Consider the following 18,117-nt stretch of genomic DNA (forward strand, 5'->3'; position numbering starts at 1 on the left):
AAGGTTGTAATAAAACATTCTGATCTCATCAGTGTTCTTTATGATATATGGTTATATATTTTTTATTTTTTTAATTATTCTGAAGCAACTTCTACAACATGTACAAAATTCATCACAGATTTGTAAAGAATATAAAAATTGATGTTGAAAATTGCAAATACTAATTATTTAAAGTTGTGAAGGTAAATTATTCATATCTGTACAGAGATGTGTATCTATCTATCTATCTATATATATATAAATAAATAAATATATTTCTTTTGTTATAGAATACTTCATAACTACTTGTAATGTGATAAGTATTGATAGAACATACTTTGATTCCAATTTTTATATATATATTTGAAAGTTTGATTATGACTGTTGTAAAATAGTGTTGTCATACTAGCCTGAATAGGTCATAAAGGTTTGAAATAACTTATCAGCAGAGTGTAACTGTGTTGCATGATGATCATAAACAACAGTGACATTGTTAAATATTATATTAATCATCAGGACATTTCCTATGAGACTGTTGAGTGTTAGGTGCTTGTAGTTAACTTCCTTTAAAGACCACATACCACAGGGCATTTTTTGTGCTTGAATGTGTATATTGTATTGTACTAACAATAATGCGATTAAAAAAAAAAGTCACAACACATTCAAGCTCATGTGGCTCCAGGCCATATTTGATTATGGTTGGCTAGCTCTAAGAAAAACTAACAGAAGCACCACATGGTGAACTGGGTGGATAAATCTATATCACACAAGGTAAACAAAAATGGTGACAGCAGGTGAAGAGGAAGATTGATATAATGTGTCAATTGCACTGTATATATTTGAAACAGAGCTTGCACATTACAACATGCCTAATGTTGATATGTCAGCCGAAGTTGATGAGAACTGGCAGTTTGTCTGATCTTTCTTGGTATGGAATTGTTTCAAAAGTTATTCGCTACATTGTCATAAAAGACTGATTTACACTGCTAATGTCATGAAAATGGGATGAAACTTACAACTGTCAGTACAGTCTTATGGGCGATAATATAGTAAATTTATGAGTAAATTCTAGTTTTTTAAAGCGATGGATTTATATCTAGATGTAGATGTAATATCAGCTGATGGACTTCGATACTGTATTCTGCATGTGCTCTGTTTGTATGCATATGACTAAGTACACATTAGGACTGGAAAAGTAAACATATCTGGGGTCATATTTTGATAATCGATATTGTAAATCTAGCATTTTTTATGTTGCATAGTAAAATCTTCAACGAAATTTCATAAAAAGAAAGTGTTATTAACATGAAAAATAAATACATAAAATGGACAATTGTTTGTCCATGCCCTTTTTTTTGGGTAAATAATATCTGAAAGTGAAATTTCATAAACACTTTTTGTTTTACCAGATCTACTGGTGTGTTTATAAAACCTGAATGATTGCTGGCAATTCTATATTGTGCTTAAAACATCAGCTAAAACTTAAGCTTGCGCTGTATGCCTTTCATTTTCAAACAGCCTATCTGACATGACTATTATTGCTGCTATTGGTCTGTGAACAAGAGCATGATGTGCCACTGGCCAGAGCCTGGCTGCTGCTCAGTGTGCTTGATGGATCTCCCTTGATCTTTGGATACGCACTGGGCACTGCATCTTTTTTTAGCATCAGTTGTTGTTGTTTTTTTTTTGCAAATTCCATATTAAATTGTAGCTTAGTTTTGAAGTCTGATGCCAAAAATTGTTCACTGCATACATAGCAGCTTTCAGTCAGACTCCACTTATCACAAGTTTTTGATACAAACTTTGTCCACACAATGTGCCGTTTTCTGTCTGATTAGGTGGAAACTTGTGCAGAGATACCTCCATTTCCTTGGGAGTATTCCCACATCCATAAACAACACAGAAAAAACAAATATACAGTTTTTTATATCCTGGAATAACTTATTCATGAATAACTGTATTCGCCACATCTGTAAAATGAGATTTGTCCAGAAAAAAACGAATTGTTTTCACATAAACAAACCAACAGTTTTTCATGCACAAAATGGTTCACAGAGAGGAAGCCGACCGTGACTGACCTTGAGTGACAACACTCGCCTCTGACCCAATTTTTCAAACAAGCGATCAAAAACACTGAATGTTGCACTAAGAGTGTACAACAACAGAGCGATTGTAAATTTGGAATGTCCCATTACTTTCCAATAGGGATGTTTGTCAATTGTTTGAATTGTGCATGTCACTATAAGTTGAAAGTGGTAAACAGTTATAAACAAATATTTACAAAATATTTAACCTATTGGACAGCTATGGAATATTCCATTTCACCATTTGACAGTCCTGTTATTTATGAATATGCATAGCTCCAAGAAATTACCTTAAAGTTAGTTGTGGCTTGACAAACATGATTGTTAATTGGTTGGATTGCTTCTGAATGAGAAAAACTAGATTTTTTGAGTTGTAAGCAAATAGTTGAAAAACAAGAATCACGAAGGTGGACAATTTTCATAACCAACTGCCCATTACACCTGTAACTAACAGAGGAGTGTATACATCTTTATCGACAGTAAGTGCTAATGTTTTGTGATTTTAAACAAATGTCAAAAGTGACACAGTGTAAGTGCTGAGATTTGAAACACATTCGATGAAAGCATGTGTGTTGAGCTGAGAGGTGATCAATTTTAAATAATTCAACCATCATGATATGGGTCTTCTTTATCATAATGTATTTAAGGTTGTCATTTCTGTTTTTTAAGGTTGGAAAGATGATCATTACATATGCAATAAATATACAATTAGGAGCATTTTTTAATAAGGCCAATTAAAGAAACATATTTGGTTGAAATACTTCATTTGTTTTAGAAAATGGTTTAGTTCAAAATGTGTAGAGTGATAGCAAAAGTCTTCAAACTTATGGCTGAACTGAATGGTGAATTTAGACAATGAACATCATCAATTTGTTTCTCTCACAACGGTCACATAACGTTATGTATCAATCATGTACTAGCCACAAGGTCAGTCCCCCATTTTTATTTACACTTGTACAAATAGAAAATGCAAAAGAGATTGTGATTTTTTTGTCACATTTATCGGCTACTTCAACCATTTCAAATTTAATGAAGTATCAAATTACATCCTTTGTAGTCATTACAATTTTTAAGGTTGAAATGTCAACAATAATACACAATGATATTATCGAATTTACTGTACATAATTGGAATCGGGCCGATTGTGCGCTATAATAATCAATAATTGGTGATATCCGATTATGACATGATTAGTAGAACAGTAACATTATGTTTTTTATTTTCGGCTAGTGCATCCTGCAAAGTTGAATTCAAAAGTGTTTGCCCTAACATGCATACATTTACAATGTACATGCAGTGAGATAGATTCCCCAAACAACTTAGAAGTTTGCAATTTTTACTTGTCTTTTTTCAGAAAGTGTTGACAAAAAAGAACTTGTATGTACATTTTTCAAATGTGTGAGCCTTGATGCAGCCTTGGTGTCATATATAAAAGGTTAAAAAAGTCGTATTTTGATTGAAAACAGTAGTCAGTTTTATAAAAGTTAAAATAATTGCTCTCTATTTCATATTTTATAAATGAAATTTTATATATCAATTCCATTACAAAAAAAAAGTTTGAATATTGGACAAAGTGATGGCATTCTTATTAATGAAAGTGCATTTACGTTGAATATACGGGCATTAATAGTGATGACATTTGTTGATTGTACATGACTGACGAGTGTTCATAACCTTGGGAAGGTCCATTCGTAGTTTGTCATAAGTTCTGCCTGGTTAAGAAATGCTTAGATCAATGTATGTGAAATATAACTTTTTATGACACTTTTGATTTTAAGGGGTCACGCAGGCTATCTAGCAGACACATTGGCTCCTGAACTCCTGCTAAAGTTGAAAGTTAAAATTTTCAAATTTGATCTAACTTTCAAAATTAAAAAGCAATTACTAAAGTTGTTCTAGGCCTTTAAAATAGAACTGTTTACATGCTTAGAATTTTGTGTAAGTGATGTATACAAAATGTTCACAGTGTGTTAACAAATTGATTTTATTATATACAGACATGAAGATAACTTAAGCACAAGTAATACATCCAACTCAAAAGTGTCTCTTGCAGTTAGGAGTATAAAGAAGTATGTATAAGCAAGATAATACTACCAAATATGTATTTTTTATTTTTTTTTCAGAAATGATTTGGTATGCTTTTGAAATTATATTGTAAGAAATATATGAATATCAACAGGATAATTGTTTAGAAAATTTAATCATCTTTATAGCTACAAGTTAATATGCAAGCTAACGTACCCCAGCCTGACTCCCAGAAAGGTGAAGATGATGTGGATGCTGCCTTGACTGACCTACAAGTATCTTTGGAAGGATCTATGCTCGGTGAAAGAAATGGAGACCTAACTAAGGTTCCAGAACTTTCAGACTACCTAAGATACATGAAGTATGTCATTCTGGATTATCATGTATTTTTTATATTAAAATATTACAGAATAATATTATTGGTGTTTGTAGCTCTTTTGTGCTAAGTATTAAAAGTATCACAATTAAATACTTTTTGCTAAAGGGATCCATGAAATATAAATTGATTTACTGGTAATTTTAGTTTGTTTTTTTCAGTTCAGTTATTAAAAATAAAAAATTTTAAATATAAGTTTTATGCTTACATACTTAACACGATGTTTGTGGCAGCTGAGTTTGTACTCTGTAAGGAAAATAATGAAAGCAATTTTCATGTTAAATATTATTTTCCACATTTAGAAAATAATTTTGTTTTTTAGACCTAAACGATTCACCTTAAAGGGTTTCAAGCGATGCTTCTTCTCATTCAAAGACACCAGCTTGGCCATTTACAAAAACCATGAAGAAAATCGTAGTGTACCATCAGTGATTATTGAACTGAAAGGTATGCTTTGCAAAGATGTGCTAGAGATAAGTGTATGAAATTTATTTTATATTTGTTGAATAGCGAAACTGTTTTTTAGTTATGTACAATCTTTTAAATTTTGTAACATTACTACACAAAGGGTGGTTTGTCATTATCTATGGTAACAATTTGTATGTCCAGTTACCTTATCCCACACCATCTGCACCATGTGTGACAACACAGGTCAAATGCCCTGACACTCTTGTTGCAATTGAAGAATTATAATTTTCAAGTGCAGATAATGCCTAAAATTGAGTTTCTGGCTTGGTTACATTACAGTTTTCCTATTCTGTGATCATAAAAGTGTGGAAGGCATAAAATTTTAGCTCTTTTGAAGAAAGAGATGCCTGTAGTGCTGAATCGTATTGATGAAATAAAGGAAAGTGTGATTATAGCATGAAAAAAAATACTATTTCATGACTGCCTAACATTGCAAAAGCCTGGGCAATTTATTATTGTGCTTCTGATGATACAACATTTTAAAATATGTTACAGAACATGTTGCAGATTTTCTCAAGAGCCTTATGGTAGTTGCAAGTTGCAACTATAGTGGTAAGTTAAACATCTGGAATGTTTAGAAAAATACGAAGATGAACTGTATATGTTATCAGGCTGACACCATTATTCTGTGATGAAGTACAAATTTTATTCAGACAGAATGCCATTTATGTGTGGCTTCATCGAGACAAAGCATCTAGCGATGGATGGATTAGGCTGACAGTCCATGAAAATAAATTATTTAAACCAGGTTTAATCAGATGCCCAATTTCCCATTAACAACTTGTAGCATAGATGAATGATACTTTGGGAAGTTACATTACTTTTTTAAGATTTGTTTTGTGTAAGTTAGTTTCAAGTCATGTAATTTTGTGGTCATAAAGATCTGTAGTTTATTAAGGTGTGTAATAAATTTAATAGACATTTGACTGTAAGTGAAAAATTGTGCACAATGTATTTTTTTGTTTAATTTGTTAACTGTGTGAATGGTACTAGCACACATTAGAGGTTATGTAGCGGAAAGCTTGGCACCCAACTCAGTTTTTTCACGAATCCCCCTTATTGGAGTGCTGTTATAAAAGTAAGTTTCCCAAATCATTTTTAATCCCCATTCTGCCACTCATTTGGTTATGTCCAAGTTAACATTCCAGTATCTTCACTAAGATACAATACAAATAAGAATTAAGCTATATAATTCATAGTCATCATTTATTGACTTATGTGTACTTGAGTTGCTCAAATGTGCCCTTGGAAGTCAACATCTGTACGTTATTGATAGACTTTGTAAAGTATATAAATAGAAAGTTGTTGAGGGCAACATTGGCTTCAGTATGTTACAAAAAAGCTTCTTGTAGTGGAAACTATGCTGCAGAACAATAGTCAGTATCCTGAACCATTACAGAGAATACCATATGTGCTGAAAGATGAAGGCATCATTACACTAGATCATAAACAATCCTCTGTTGAAGTATTTTTATAAAATTACTCTTTTTTTTTTTTTTTCAAATAAGAATCTAATGAATCCCATATTTGTCAAGGTTGGAAGAAAAACAGCAGTATAGTAGTTTTGTTGAGGGTAACTTAATAGTAATTTTATTGAATATAATACATTAGGCTTCTAGAAAAAATCTGATAGAAGGTACTGCTGACATTTTTAGGAAATTATTTTGAATTGTAATGTCAGATTGGCTAATTTTGGCTACTTCTAATAGGATCTGAAGTTTCACCTGATGTAAGTCTGGCACAGGAAAAGTATGGGATAAAGCTGGAGGTGCCTAGTCAGAAGGGCATGGTTGATTATTGGATCAGGTGTGATAATGTAAGTTTCTTATTTTTAGAGTTCTATAAGCTAATGAGCTAATTCATATATATGTGCTTGAACAGGTAAAAAAATTAAATTGTATGTATTTTAACGTACTATAACTACTGTGAAAAATATTTTGAAGTTGTAGCTTAAAATTACCTTCATTAACCATGGAAATGAAAGAGAAATTTATGGGTTTGGTTAGTTTTTTCAAATGTTATAGAATGGTATAAAATTAAAGAGGCCAACATTCGTGGGTAAATCCAACATGTCTCTGCTGTGCAATTCCAACGTAGCTAATTTTGACAAAAGAAAAATTGTGAAAAACATAGAAAAATCTAAAACTGTCTATATCACTGTTTGGGACATGCAAGAAGGTTTCTGTGTACCAAATCCCATGTAAATTAGTTGACATACACATGAATAGTTAACAAAAACCACAAATTGTGCTTTCTTGCTGAAAAATCGAGCAAAAGATAAACATTGTCTATATCTCTGTTTTGTGACCTGTAAAAAATGTATCCTTGTTCCAAATACCATGTAAATTGGCCAAAATATGTCTCATTAATTGTCAAACAACCCTAAAATTATGCTTTTTGTGGGATATTGACCTCCCTATCATTACTAAAAGTGGACAAACCTACCATTTTTGTTTGTGAAGGACCTGTAGAAATGTATCTTTGTACCATATCCCATGTAAATTGGTCAAAATATTGCTAGGTAAATGACCCAAAATTTCAAAATTATTCTTTTTTTGTGTGAGCTGTGACCCCACCCTAAAATTACCCAAAATTAGCAAATCCAACTTTTTTTGTATGTCATTGTGTTGGGTACATACTGCCATAAATATGACTGAAAAAAGGAGCCAAAATTATACATTTTTGGGTCGTTTGACCTTTGACTCCATAAAACCCTTAGTTTTTGTACACACCTTGGTTGCCACACTTTTGTGATATCACAACAAATTGTTTGATCATTAACTAATAAAACACAGCTGTGGAAACAGCTAAAAAGAAAGTTTACGTATTATTGGATAGAGAAAGAATTAGACTTTTAATGTTGTAGTAGAGTAAATAAAGTGGTTTGAGCAGTTGTTTATGGTTTCGTGGGAAAGATGCTTGTTAAAACTCCTGTAGCCTTGACCAAAGGCATTCAGTGGGATGTTTCTAACATTTAGGAAGAAACAACAGATCTTGGAATTTTTTATAGTTTTATAAATGTTCTTTTCATTGTGAAAGTGTTTACATGTTGAATTATATCTATTTGAAACCTACATAAACTTTCTTTGAAGAGAAGTCATCAGATATGCTTAGTTAGGTTTAGCGAGTATGGTGGTAGGCAGTGGCAAAATATTCTGACTCAAATCCTTGTTTATTGAATAATATTTAATCATATTCAAGTATTTTACGTAAATAAATTGGCTAACTGGCTAATTAATTATTTCTTATTGCAATTGATATGTTTTAAATAAAAACATTAGTGTTATCAGTGATAATAAAATGTATTCATTATTTAGTGATCATTTATTTAACTTGCATGTGATCATGGTTCATGTACTGTAACAATGTATGAGGCTCCAAAATAATTTCAATATAGTGCACTCAACCTTTGTAGTTGTTTTTATTAGATGAAAATGTTGTTAATGTAATTAATCATCAGGAACAGCAGTATGCTAAGTGGATGGCTGCCTGTCGACTGGCTTCTAAAGGGAAGACCATGGCAGATAGCTCTTATGACATGGAAGTAAAAACTATTTTGGAGTTTCTAAGTATGCAGCGGCCAGCTCCTTCTCCAGCCATCAACCCTTCACAAGTGGACATCAACCCTGATGATTATATTGCCCTCAGGTTTCTCAGAAGTTGGAGAGATAAAGAGGTTTGTTGCTGCATTTTGAATCTTTTAAAGCATCTTTGAGATTGTGTATATTAGTTTATCAGTACATAATCATTTATGAAAGTTAATTGTAAATCAAAAAGGTATTTCAGGAAAGATTTTCTTGTTTTTGTAGCAGATAATGATACTGGTGGTATGAATGCAAAATTTTAAACTTTGCATACCTACAGTCTTGATATTAGCTTATACTTTGGTGGAAATACTCATTGGAGTTTTAGTAGGCTTCAAAAGAGGTCAGTGGCATTATGTGTAGTGCTTTAAATTTCTGCATGTAGGATGTACTAATACACACTGCAAAGCACAAATGATTATATTTCTGTTTTATTTCTATGTGGTGGTGGGATAATATCAAGTTTAATTTGATGGTTGTTTTTTGCATAGCAAATATGAAAATTACACAACCATTTTGCATTGTTGCATTTAACCACTTGTATAGTAGTTAAATGTGATAAATGTTTTACAAGATAAGCACATTTAAAAAAAAATTAAAATTTAAAAAGAATATTGTAAATGCTAAAAATTATTTATCCCATGACACTGATTATTTTTTAACTTTCACATTTTTATTTGTCTATTTATTAAATTGCAAATACTACTAATTAGTTTTGTTAAGGTTTAACAATGTTTTATAAGACAAGCTTGTTTTCAAGAAAAACAGAAAAAACATTAAACAGTTAACAGAAAAAATTTTTAATTCTAAAAAAGTCTTTATCCATGACACTGATTAATAAATTTAATATTTTAGATAAACCTATAAAATAATTTGCAAGTACTAATAATTTTTTCCAAGATCTAGCATAAGTATTCATAACGCAATGACATTATTTTAATTGTTTGTTTTTCACAAAAAAGTCTAGACTGAAAACAGTTTTTTTTCATTTTTGTTTCAGAAAATTACAAGTTCAATCGAAATAATATAATTTTGTATAATTTATATATTTAAGTCTTTTTGGATTATATAAACCACAAAATTATTGCAGTAATAGACTGAAAAATGAATTTTAATTGAATAAAATTGGATAAAATATTTCATTCTGCATCCAAAATAGTAGTACAAACATGTCATTGTATGATGCTTAATTTTTTGCTAGTATTATCTTATATTAAATCAATTTGATTTTCATGTAACATACAGATTTCAGAGAGTTTATAATAACTGTAATGGATTAAAGTAGTTGTTATTAGTGCTTAACTGTTTTTGCATTAATGATTTTTTTCTTTCAGGTTGTTAATCGTATGTTGGAAGCCCATGCAAATGTGAAAGATCTGACCCTTGTTGATGCGAAATTGCACTTTATCAAAGCCTGGCAGGCTTTGCCTGACTTTGGGATTTCACTTTTTGTAGTAAAATTTAAAGGTTGTAAACGTGAGGTAAGTAAATTTAATAATGTACTTTATTGACTTGATTTAATCAATTCTATACTTTTACTCACTGTAATTAGTAGTATTGATGAATTTTGGTGAAATATTTTTTAGAATATTTGACCTGTTTTTGACATTATATTATTGCATTTGGAAAGTATCTGTTTTTACTAGGTGATGCATAATTTTAGGCAGAATAAAATATTGACAAATAAGGATAACTATATAAAATTGTTTTTTGTACTATATAATGTTCAGTCAGTTGAGAAAAGATGAATGTGATAAAAGTAATTCTTATATTTTGGAACTTAAGTTAAAGTTGTGGTGATTGGATATCAATCATTGTCATAATTAGTAGCCTACACAATCGCTGTGTGTATAATTATTATTATTTTTTAATCACACATGATACCAATTACTAACTAGTTTATATCCCACATTTTGGCTGCTAGTCTGCTGTTGTCTTCAGGGGAGTCCTAAGAAGTATTGTGTTTTGTGATAGAAGTGGCTGGGATTAGGTCCTGTGCAATATTGATAGAAAGTTTGGTGTAGTATCAACTATTAGCCTGTAATGGGTTTTCACTAGATCATAACAAAAACTCATAGAGACTGCTCATATTAGGTGTTTGGCTTGAAGAATGTTTTGATTAATTGTTTTTAGATGAATTCAATTTATTGTATGATTTAGTGCATGACACTAGAAGATTATAAAATATTGTTAGTTTATTATAAGAGCATTTGAACTACATATAGTTTTCTTATCTAGGACCTTCTTGGAATTGCACATAACAGATTGATGCGAATGGACCTCCACACCGGAGATCACATCAAGACTTGGCGATTCAACACTATGAAGATATGGAATGTCAACTGGGAGGTTAAACAGGTAGAGGTTCAATTTGAAGAAGAAACAATTGCATTTAGTTGTTTGACTGCTGATTGCAAGGTAGTGCATGAATTCATTGGAGGCTATATCTTCTTATCCATGAGGTCTAAAGATCAAAACCAGACACTTAATGAGGAATTGTTTCATAAACTGACAGGTGGTTGGGTTTGAATCCATATTTGCAAGCTGTTTTAAGTGATGAAGAACCAATTAACTTTGCTTGTAAAATTTACTAAAATAAACTCATTTTCTGTTCTTCAAAGTATAAACTTAAGATTTTATGTTAGTTCAACAACTTTTGTTAATGAAAAGGCATACAAAACAAGCTTATATGTAAGTAGAGAGAGAGAGAAATAATAATGAAAAATGCAGTTTATTTGAAACAAAAATTATTTGTCTTTAGAATTTGATGATTGTGCCATACACAAGATGAGTAACTTGTGATTTTTTTATATCCACTAAAGAATATGCAGAGGGTTACAGGATGGAGATAAGATTGTCAGTTTTCATCCATGATGTGATTTGCTTCTGAAGGTTTTAGATTAACCCATTAAAAACATGTCTTATTCTAGGCTTGGCTGCAATACTAACCTGTAATATCAGTTTACTGAAGAAAAGTTATATCAACTTGTTCTGTTGCACACCAAGTGCTGCCTTGTATCACAGTACATCGTATATCTGTTGCAGTGTTTATGATATTCATATACTGTCTCTCTCTCTCTCTCCTGGTAGAAGAGTTTGAAATTGTGTATACACCATAGTAATATGATGAATTATTTGTTACTGTGTATGGGGTGTTTTGGATGATGTGTCACAGAATTTATTTAAAAATTTCACAAGCAACTATGGAAAAAAAAAGAGTGGGTAAAAAATAAATCCAGGATGTTTTTGTGAAGTATTAATACTCAGGACAGCTCAGGTGTAACTTGCACTATAACTCAAATTAACATGTCTCTGAGATAAACATATCATAATTACATAAGGTACTGTAACAAATATAAGAAATACTTTAAAAAACCTGATAAGAAATGTTGGCAGAATAAGAAGCAAAACAAGCATTCGAAAGTATGAAAATTTGACACTCTCCACATTAATAAATTTCACTATGAAGTTTTGCACCTTTCTTCTGTGCCATTTTCAGAAACTTGTAAATTTATGAAAGTAAATTGCCAAATACAGTTGTATGAAAAGTAGTGCCTTATACCCGAAGAATAAAATATTCAGTCAATTGAAAGTTTCAAATCTTCCAGGTGGTGCTCTTTAACTACTAAATACTTTTTGATATGTGTGTGGAAGTCTTTTGCTACATTGCAGGACAACCCATTTTATCTTCTACACCTAAACCACAACATAAGAGTTAACCCATTATTTTTGTTCAGTCTTATGTGAGGTTGTCCACACAAACTATTTAATTATATTCATTTTAACTTGACATGATCTGCTATGAAGCCTCAAAGGCTGGAGAAAATAATGGTGAATGAAAATAAATATCAAATGGGTAAAATAAAGTACAAGAAATAAAGCTATCTTGAGAAATGATTTTGTTACTCATGGTAGATCATGTGCATTGGATCACATTGTTATATATGCTATGTTATAAATAAACATTATTTTAAGTACAGTGACAGTTGTCACATTGGACAGGTTTTACATTTTTCATGCTAAAGTAACAATTATTCTGTTTGTTTTTAATATAGCATCCCTATATTTTTTATTCTGTGTATATTTTGGAGATACATTTTTGTCTAGCTTAGATTCAGATTGTAATTTTAGCTTAAATTTACCTTGAAACATAAGCTTCTTAGCTACGTAAATAAATAATTCTTTGAAGTAGCACATGTAGATGATTTATGTAAATGTATTTTGTTAGCATATATATATATATATATTGGTGGTAGCTATAGGGTTGTTTTTAATGTAATATGCTGGAAGTTTCTAATTTTAATGAAACTAAAGAACAAGTCAGATGGTGAGAAGTGTTCAAATTAATATGAGGATCTGTACAGCATTTACAAAGAGTTACAATAATAATATTATTTGATTGGCTCTTGTGTTAAAATACTCGTCAAAGTTTATATTGTTAGTCACTCAAATCTTGAAGAATATCTGAAGCTAAAAATGAACAAGAAGCTATTAGTTTCTGAATAAGCTCTGAATTATTGTATTTGTAGTTTTCATGTACTTGGGCTTAATTGATAATAATTTGTTACATTTAGTGTTGTATTGTTGGCAAATTTAACTTGCCTTAATGCTATCTAAGAGACAGCTGACTCATGAAACATGACTGCTAAATGATTTTATTTCAGCATAGGTGTTTAGTTATAGAGATGTGTGAATGAGTAAAGGATCTACGAATTATTAATTCTTAGAACAAGATGCCTTGGAAGAAAATCTTTTATGGGTATATTATATTTTTGTCACATTGAAAAGAATAATTTATATTAAATATTGAAAATAATGTTATTGGTATGAAAATAAATTAAAGAAAAAAGTATACACTTATGATGTAAAATCATCATATATAATTGAGGAATTTTGTTAAAAATTAAGAAAATACTACTAACCATTGGAATTATTTATAGCCGCATTGTTTAAATAATTTTGAAACTATATATTAAGTCTAATTATCAGTGTTTTTATTTGTTTTTAAAGGAAATTTAAGCTTTTAAAAATTATTTTTTAAATATTAAATATTTGTGAAGGTTACACAACTTTTAAATCCACTGTTTTTTACAGAAATAATTTTTCTTCTGTGTTCAAGTAGTTATGACTACATATCATCAGTGCCTTATATACAAAGTTTCTATAAGCTAAAATTAATTTCTTATAATTCTTTTACAAAGTTAAAATGACCAAAAACTTACCTTGCACTTGTGTAAGAATGTTTTAGAAATGTAGAACTATGAGTTCATATAAATTGAATACATATCAACCATAGACATTTGTAAATGGAGATTTTTGGAAAACTGGTATTTTTGGTTATTGTAGGAAATGTTTTTTTAGACTCAAATAGAATTTTAATTTCATGTAATCAATTTTATGTATGAATTTAAAAACAAATATCTGTTTTTTACTTTCTTGAAGTATTGTATAAATGGAGTGTTATTTATATGTATTTTAAGTTGCTTCAATATTGATATTAGGGGATGGTGAAATACTTAACTTCATATATAAGATAATTGATACTACAGTGTGTTATGGAGATATATATATGAACTAAACTTAGAGTTTTCTATAGAATTTTATATCATCGAATGTATATAAGTACCTAAGGTAGTGTATGGAAGATCATAAGGTATGTATTAAAGAACTTAACAGAAACAATATATTTTATATGAATAGCAGGGTTACAAGTTGACAGCAGAGGAAAACTTTTTGATATTATAGATGTGAATCCTCCAGATTACATTTTAGATGCCAATCTTTCATCAGCTAAAAATGTCTCTCGATTAAGAATTTTGTTTTTCCCCGATTTAATGAATATATAATTGCAACATTTTAGTGTAAGGTGCTTTACATTTTATATCCAATTTTTAGTTTGTTTTATATCATTTGACAAGAAGTAACTTTTTGCCTGATTTTTATATGTATAAATTGTTTTACGTTTGTTACATTTTTGCTTATGTTTAGATTTATTTTCTGAATTATGGTGTAACTAAAAGCCATTTCAGTACAAGGTAACAGGAAGTGTTGTTTTACTTGTTTGTGATTTTTTTCCAATTCCCACCTGTATGGATTTTTGTGAGTCTGCATCTAATTAGAGCCATATATAAATGACAAAAAATTCAAGAAAATATTTCTGATTAATAGTGGAAATCTATGATCACTTTGAGTAATATTTACTTGAATATAAGGATAAAACATTTTATAGCCATAGCTGGAATTTTGGAGAAGTTGAAGCAGAATCTAAAGGATTCCCTGTAGATTAGGTAGATGTTTTAGCCAGTTGAATTAATTGGTAAAGTACTGGTGACGTTATTACCAAATAATAGTTCAAGGTACATATGTCTGGTTATTTGGAAACAGTTTCAAATCATGTTAAATTTTAACTTTCTATTAAATAGATTATTTTTGTTATATTTGCTCTCTTTATGATAAATAAATGATGCAAACATGTTCATGAAGCCACTTTCGCACATATTCAAACATAATCGTGTAATATAATAATCAGGTACACTCTTTCATGAATAAGTTGTTATACCACTATGTGTTACTACCAAATCCACCATTATATATGTGGGATTTATATAGTTTTAAATATTTTTTTTGTGATTTTGAAGATGGTGATAGTTCAGTTGGAATAGTTATAAACTTATACACAATTTTATGTACCAACTAACTTACTAAATATTTTAAGGATGCCTTAGGATTTCAGCAATGCATGTTGCATATACTTTACCAGAATATTTATACCAGTGTTTTTAAATTTTTTATTTTATTTAGAGAGCATTAAATATAGTTATGTAAGCATGTTTGAAAGATTCTGTATTTTTATTTGAATAATAATAGTTGTTTAGCAACTGTGTGTGTGTGTGTTGGTTGTTCTTAGTTCATATAAACTATTTTCCCACAATAATAGCTGATATGTTACAGATTCTCATTTACTATAAAATAATTCTGACCTAACTAAATTTCATGAATTGTGAGCAGTTTCTTCAATAAATTTGCACATGAATTTGAAGACACACATGAATCAACAAGACTTTTAGTTTGTTTTTCATTCCTAAAACAGCAGCTCAAATGTCAGTAACAGCAAGTAGGAAATTAAGACAGATGTGAACATACTTTATTTAAAAAGTTAGGTCTGTAGGTTAATATTCTGTTCTGTAAATTAGCTCTACAATTTTTGTAAGTGTCTTAAGAAGGAATATTGCATTCACCAGCATTTTTTTTCTTTGTGAGTGTTATAACTAGCTTTTAAATAGTTGTAATGATCACACCAGATATTTCATTTTAATCCTGTAGGTATACACAGTTTTAGAACCACCAAGTTTAATTTTGGCCGTATTGTTTTCACTTTGAATTTTTGTACCTTTAACATTCTTTGTAAGGAACCTTCACTTTCCATTTCATTACAACCATGAATTATAATTTAATACACAACATGGTTAATAAAGAATGTTTTTATATCAGAAATTATCCTTGAACTTATGAGATGTATTTGTGTGTGGTCTCAGTATTTATTTTAGCTAAATCTTATGAAATTGATTCAGTAAACAAGTACAGTCATAGTACAGTCAATATGCCAAAGCCAACCCCCTCCTAAATGGCTATTTTAAAACTAAGCAAAATTTATGTATTAGCACAACATGATGGGAGGTTATCAGGATTGTGATTAATAACTAGAGCAGTCAACATTTGCTGTGCCACCTAGTTTCCATTTGTTTTAAAATTCATTATGATCTTGAAAAGGGGACAAAATTATCATTTAATAAAATCAATACTCTGTTATGATCCCTGTATTACATTATTGCATCTGTTTGAGTGGGAAAGTCTCAGTTTTCTAGAATATGTGTATGAAGAAATTTTCTTACATATATTACGAAAATAGTTATATAGGATATAGATATAAAAAAATATTTTTAAGGAAATATTTAAGAATAAGATTTATAGAATTCATATATTTATAGAATACCATTGATAACACACACATGCATTACTGTAGTTAAAGTCTTGACTCTGAATTCTGATGAGAATGTTTAACTACAGTAATGCATTGTGTGTGTCTTGACTCTGAATTCTGGTGAGAATGTTTAACTACAGTAATGCACGTGTGTGTGTCTTGACTCTGAATTCTGGTGAGAACTTTACTACATCAGAATAATAAATTACATGACTGAAGACTGGCTACAGCAAAAATGAAGTTTATCAAGTTACACACACCAGATATTTTTTTCTCTCTGTCATTTGTTGAATTCTCACTGATGACTAAAAAAATACTGGTAAGCATAATTACATATATTTTAAAAGTTTATTAGAAGTTTATGTAGATTTAAAATGATAATCAAGATACACTCTTACAAATTAGAAAACTTTTGCAAGGATTTTTTTTCTGATTGTAATAGGAAAGAAATTCTAGAGCCCTCTAAGACAGTAAGCAGTCCATATGCTTCATTTAAGTATTTTTAAGTGTTGTAGTACTTGTATTATTGGAAGAATTCTGAAAACACCAAAACCAAGTGTTCCAAATCCAGTTAATCACATTTTTCAGTTATTGATTTAATACTTTTATATCTGAAAATTTTCACAAAAGAAAGTGAATTCTATTCAGTATTTATGCCCTTCTTTTAAATGTTTTAAAATTTTGTTTTTGCAAAAAAAAATATTTTCTTTAAAATGTTTAAAGGAACTTAAATTGTCATCAAACTGAAAGATATGTGTTACTTTAGGTTTTTAATCTAAAATCTAACCAAATAAGACCAATATATCAAAAATAGTTAAAGGGTAAATGTTTTTTTAAAGTGTCTACAAAAAGATTGAAAATTAGATATTTTTTTTCATAAACTAACCATCTTTCATATAAAGTTGTATACTATTACTTCATTTAATACAAGTAAATAATTTATATTAGTTTTTAAGAATTGAATATATTCTGCATGATTTTTAATAACGTTTGTAGTGAATGACTAATATAAAGTAAACAATGTTAAATAGAAAACAAATTCAACATCTGGAAAGGAAATGCTTAATAGCCTGGTATCGTGAACCACAATAGGGGTTCACCCAGGAATTTCACAAAAATTCTAATAGAACATATGGACAAAAACCATCTTCAAAAGCAGGCTTGTTCTTGAAACAACACCTAAGACTTTCTATCTCAATGGCTAAAGCTGCTAAAAGATTGATAGACATAATCCACCCTTTTGTTCTTCATATTATTATCATTATTCTTATTTCACAAGCCTACAGAAAAAAACGGCTATGAATATTTTATTCAAACTTGTAATAGTTCGGTACATGAATTGATTCTCTTTTCGGAGTAGCTGCACCACCTTAACAGTAATGGTTACGTACATGAATTGATTTTCTTTTCGGAGTAGCTGCACCACCTTAACAGTAATGGTTACATACATGAATTGATTATTTTTTTGGAGTAGCTGCACCACCTTAACAGTAATGGTTACGTACATGAATTGATTCTCTTTTCGGAGTAGCTGCACCACCTTAACAGTAATGGAAAAAGAATCAATTCATGTACGTAACGGAGTGGCTGCACCACATTAACAGTAATGGTTACGTACAT

The 18,117-nt window shown here is 30.0% G+C and overlaps 1 protein-coding gene across 2 annotated transcripts in view; it reads left to right on the forward strand.

The window, feature by feature from the left end:
- The window catches only part of LOC106471414 (unc-112-related protein-like), a 38,377-nt gene extending 22,978 nt beyond the window's left edge, over positions 1 to 15,399 (forward strand). For both annotated transcript variants that reach the window (XM_013932012.2, XM_013932013.2), the window contains exons 8-13: positions 4,277 to 4,449; positions 4,787 to 4,911; positions 6,642 to 6,748; positions 8,393 to 8,608; positions 9,851 to 9,997; positions 10,755 to 15,399. In XM_013932012.2, coding sequence (XP_013787466.1) covers positions 4,277 to 4,449; positions 4,787 to 4,911; positions 6,642 to 6,748; positions 8,393 to 8,608; positions 9,851 to 9,997; positions 10,755 to 11,045 — 1,059 coding nt within the window. In that variant the 3' untranslated portion in view covers positions 11,046 to 15,399. The remainder of the gene's footprint in view (positions 1 to 4,276; positions 4,450 to 4,786; positions 4,912 to 6,641; positions 6,749 to 8,392; positions 8,609 to 9,850; positions 9,998 to 10,754) is intronic.
- Positions 15,400 to 18,117: the final 2,718 nt, after the last annotated feature.

The sequence above is a fragment of the Limulus polyphemus genome, unplaced genomic scaffold (genome assembly GCF_000517525.1).
Source record: "Limulus polyphemus unplaced genomic scaffold, Limulus_polyphemus-2.1.2 Scaffold4604, whole genome shotgun sequence".
In the NCBI taxonomy this organism is placed as follows: Eukaryota; Metazoa; Arthropoda; class Merostomata; order Xiphosura; family Limulidae; genus Limulus; species Limulus polyphemus.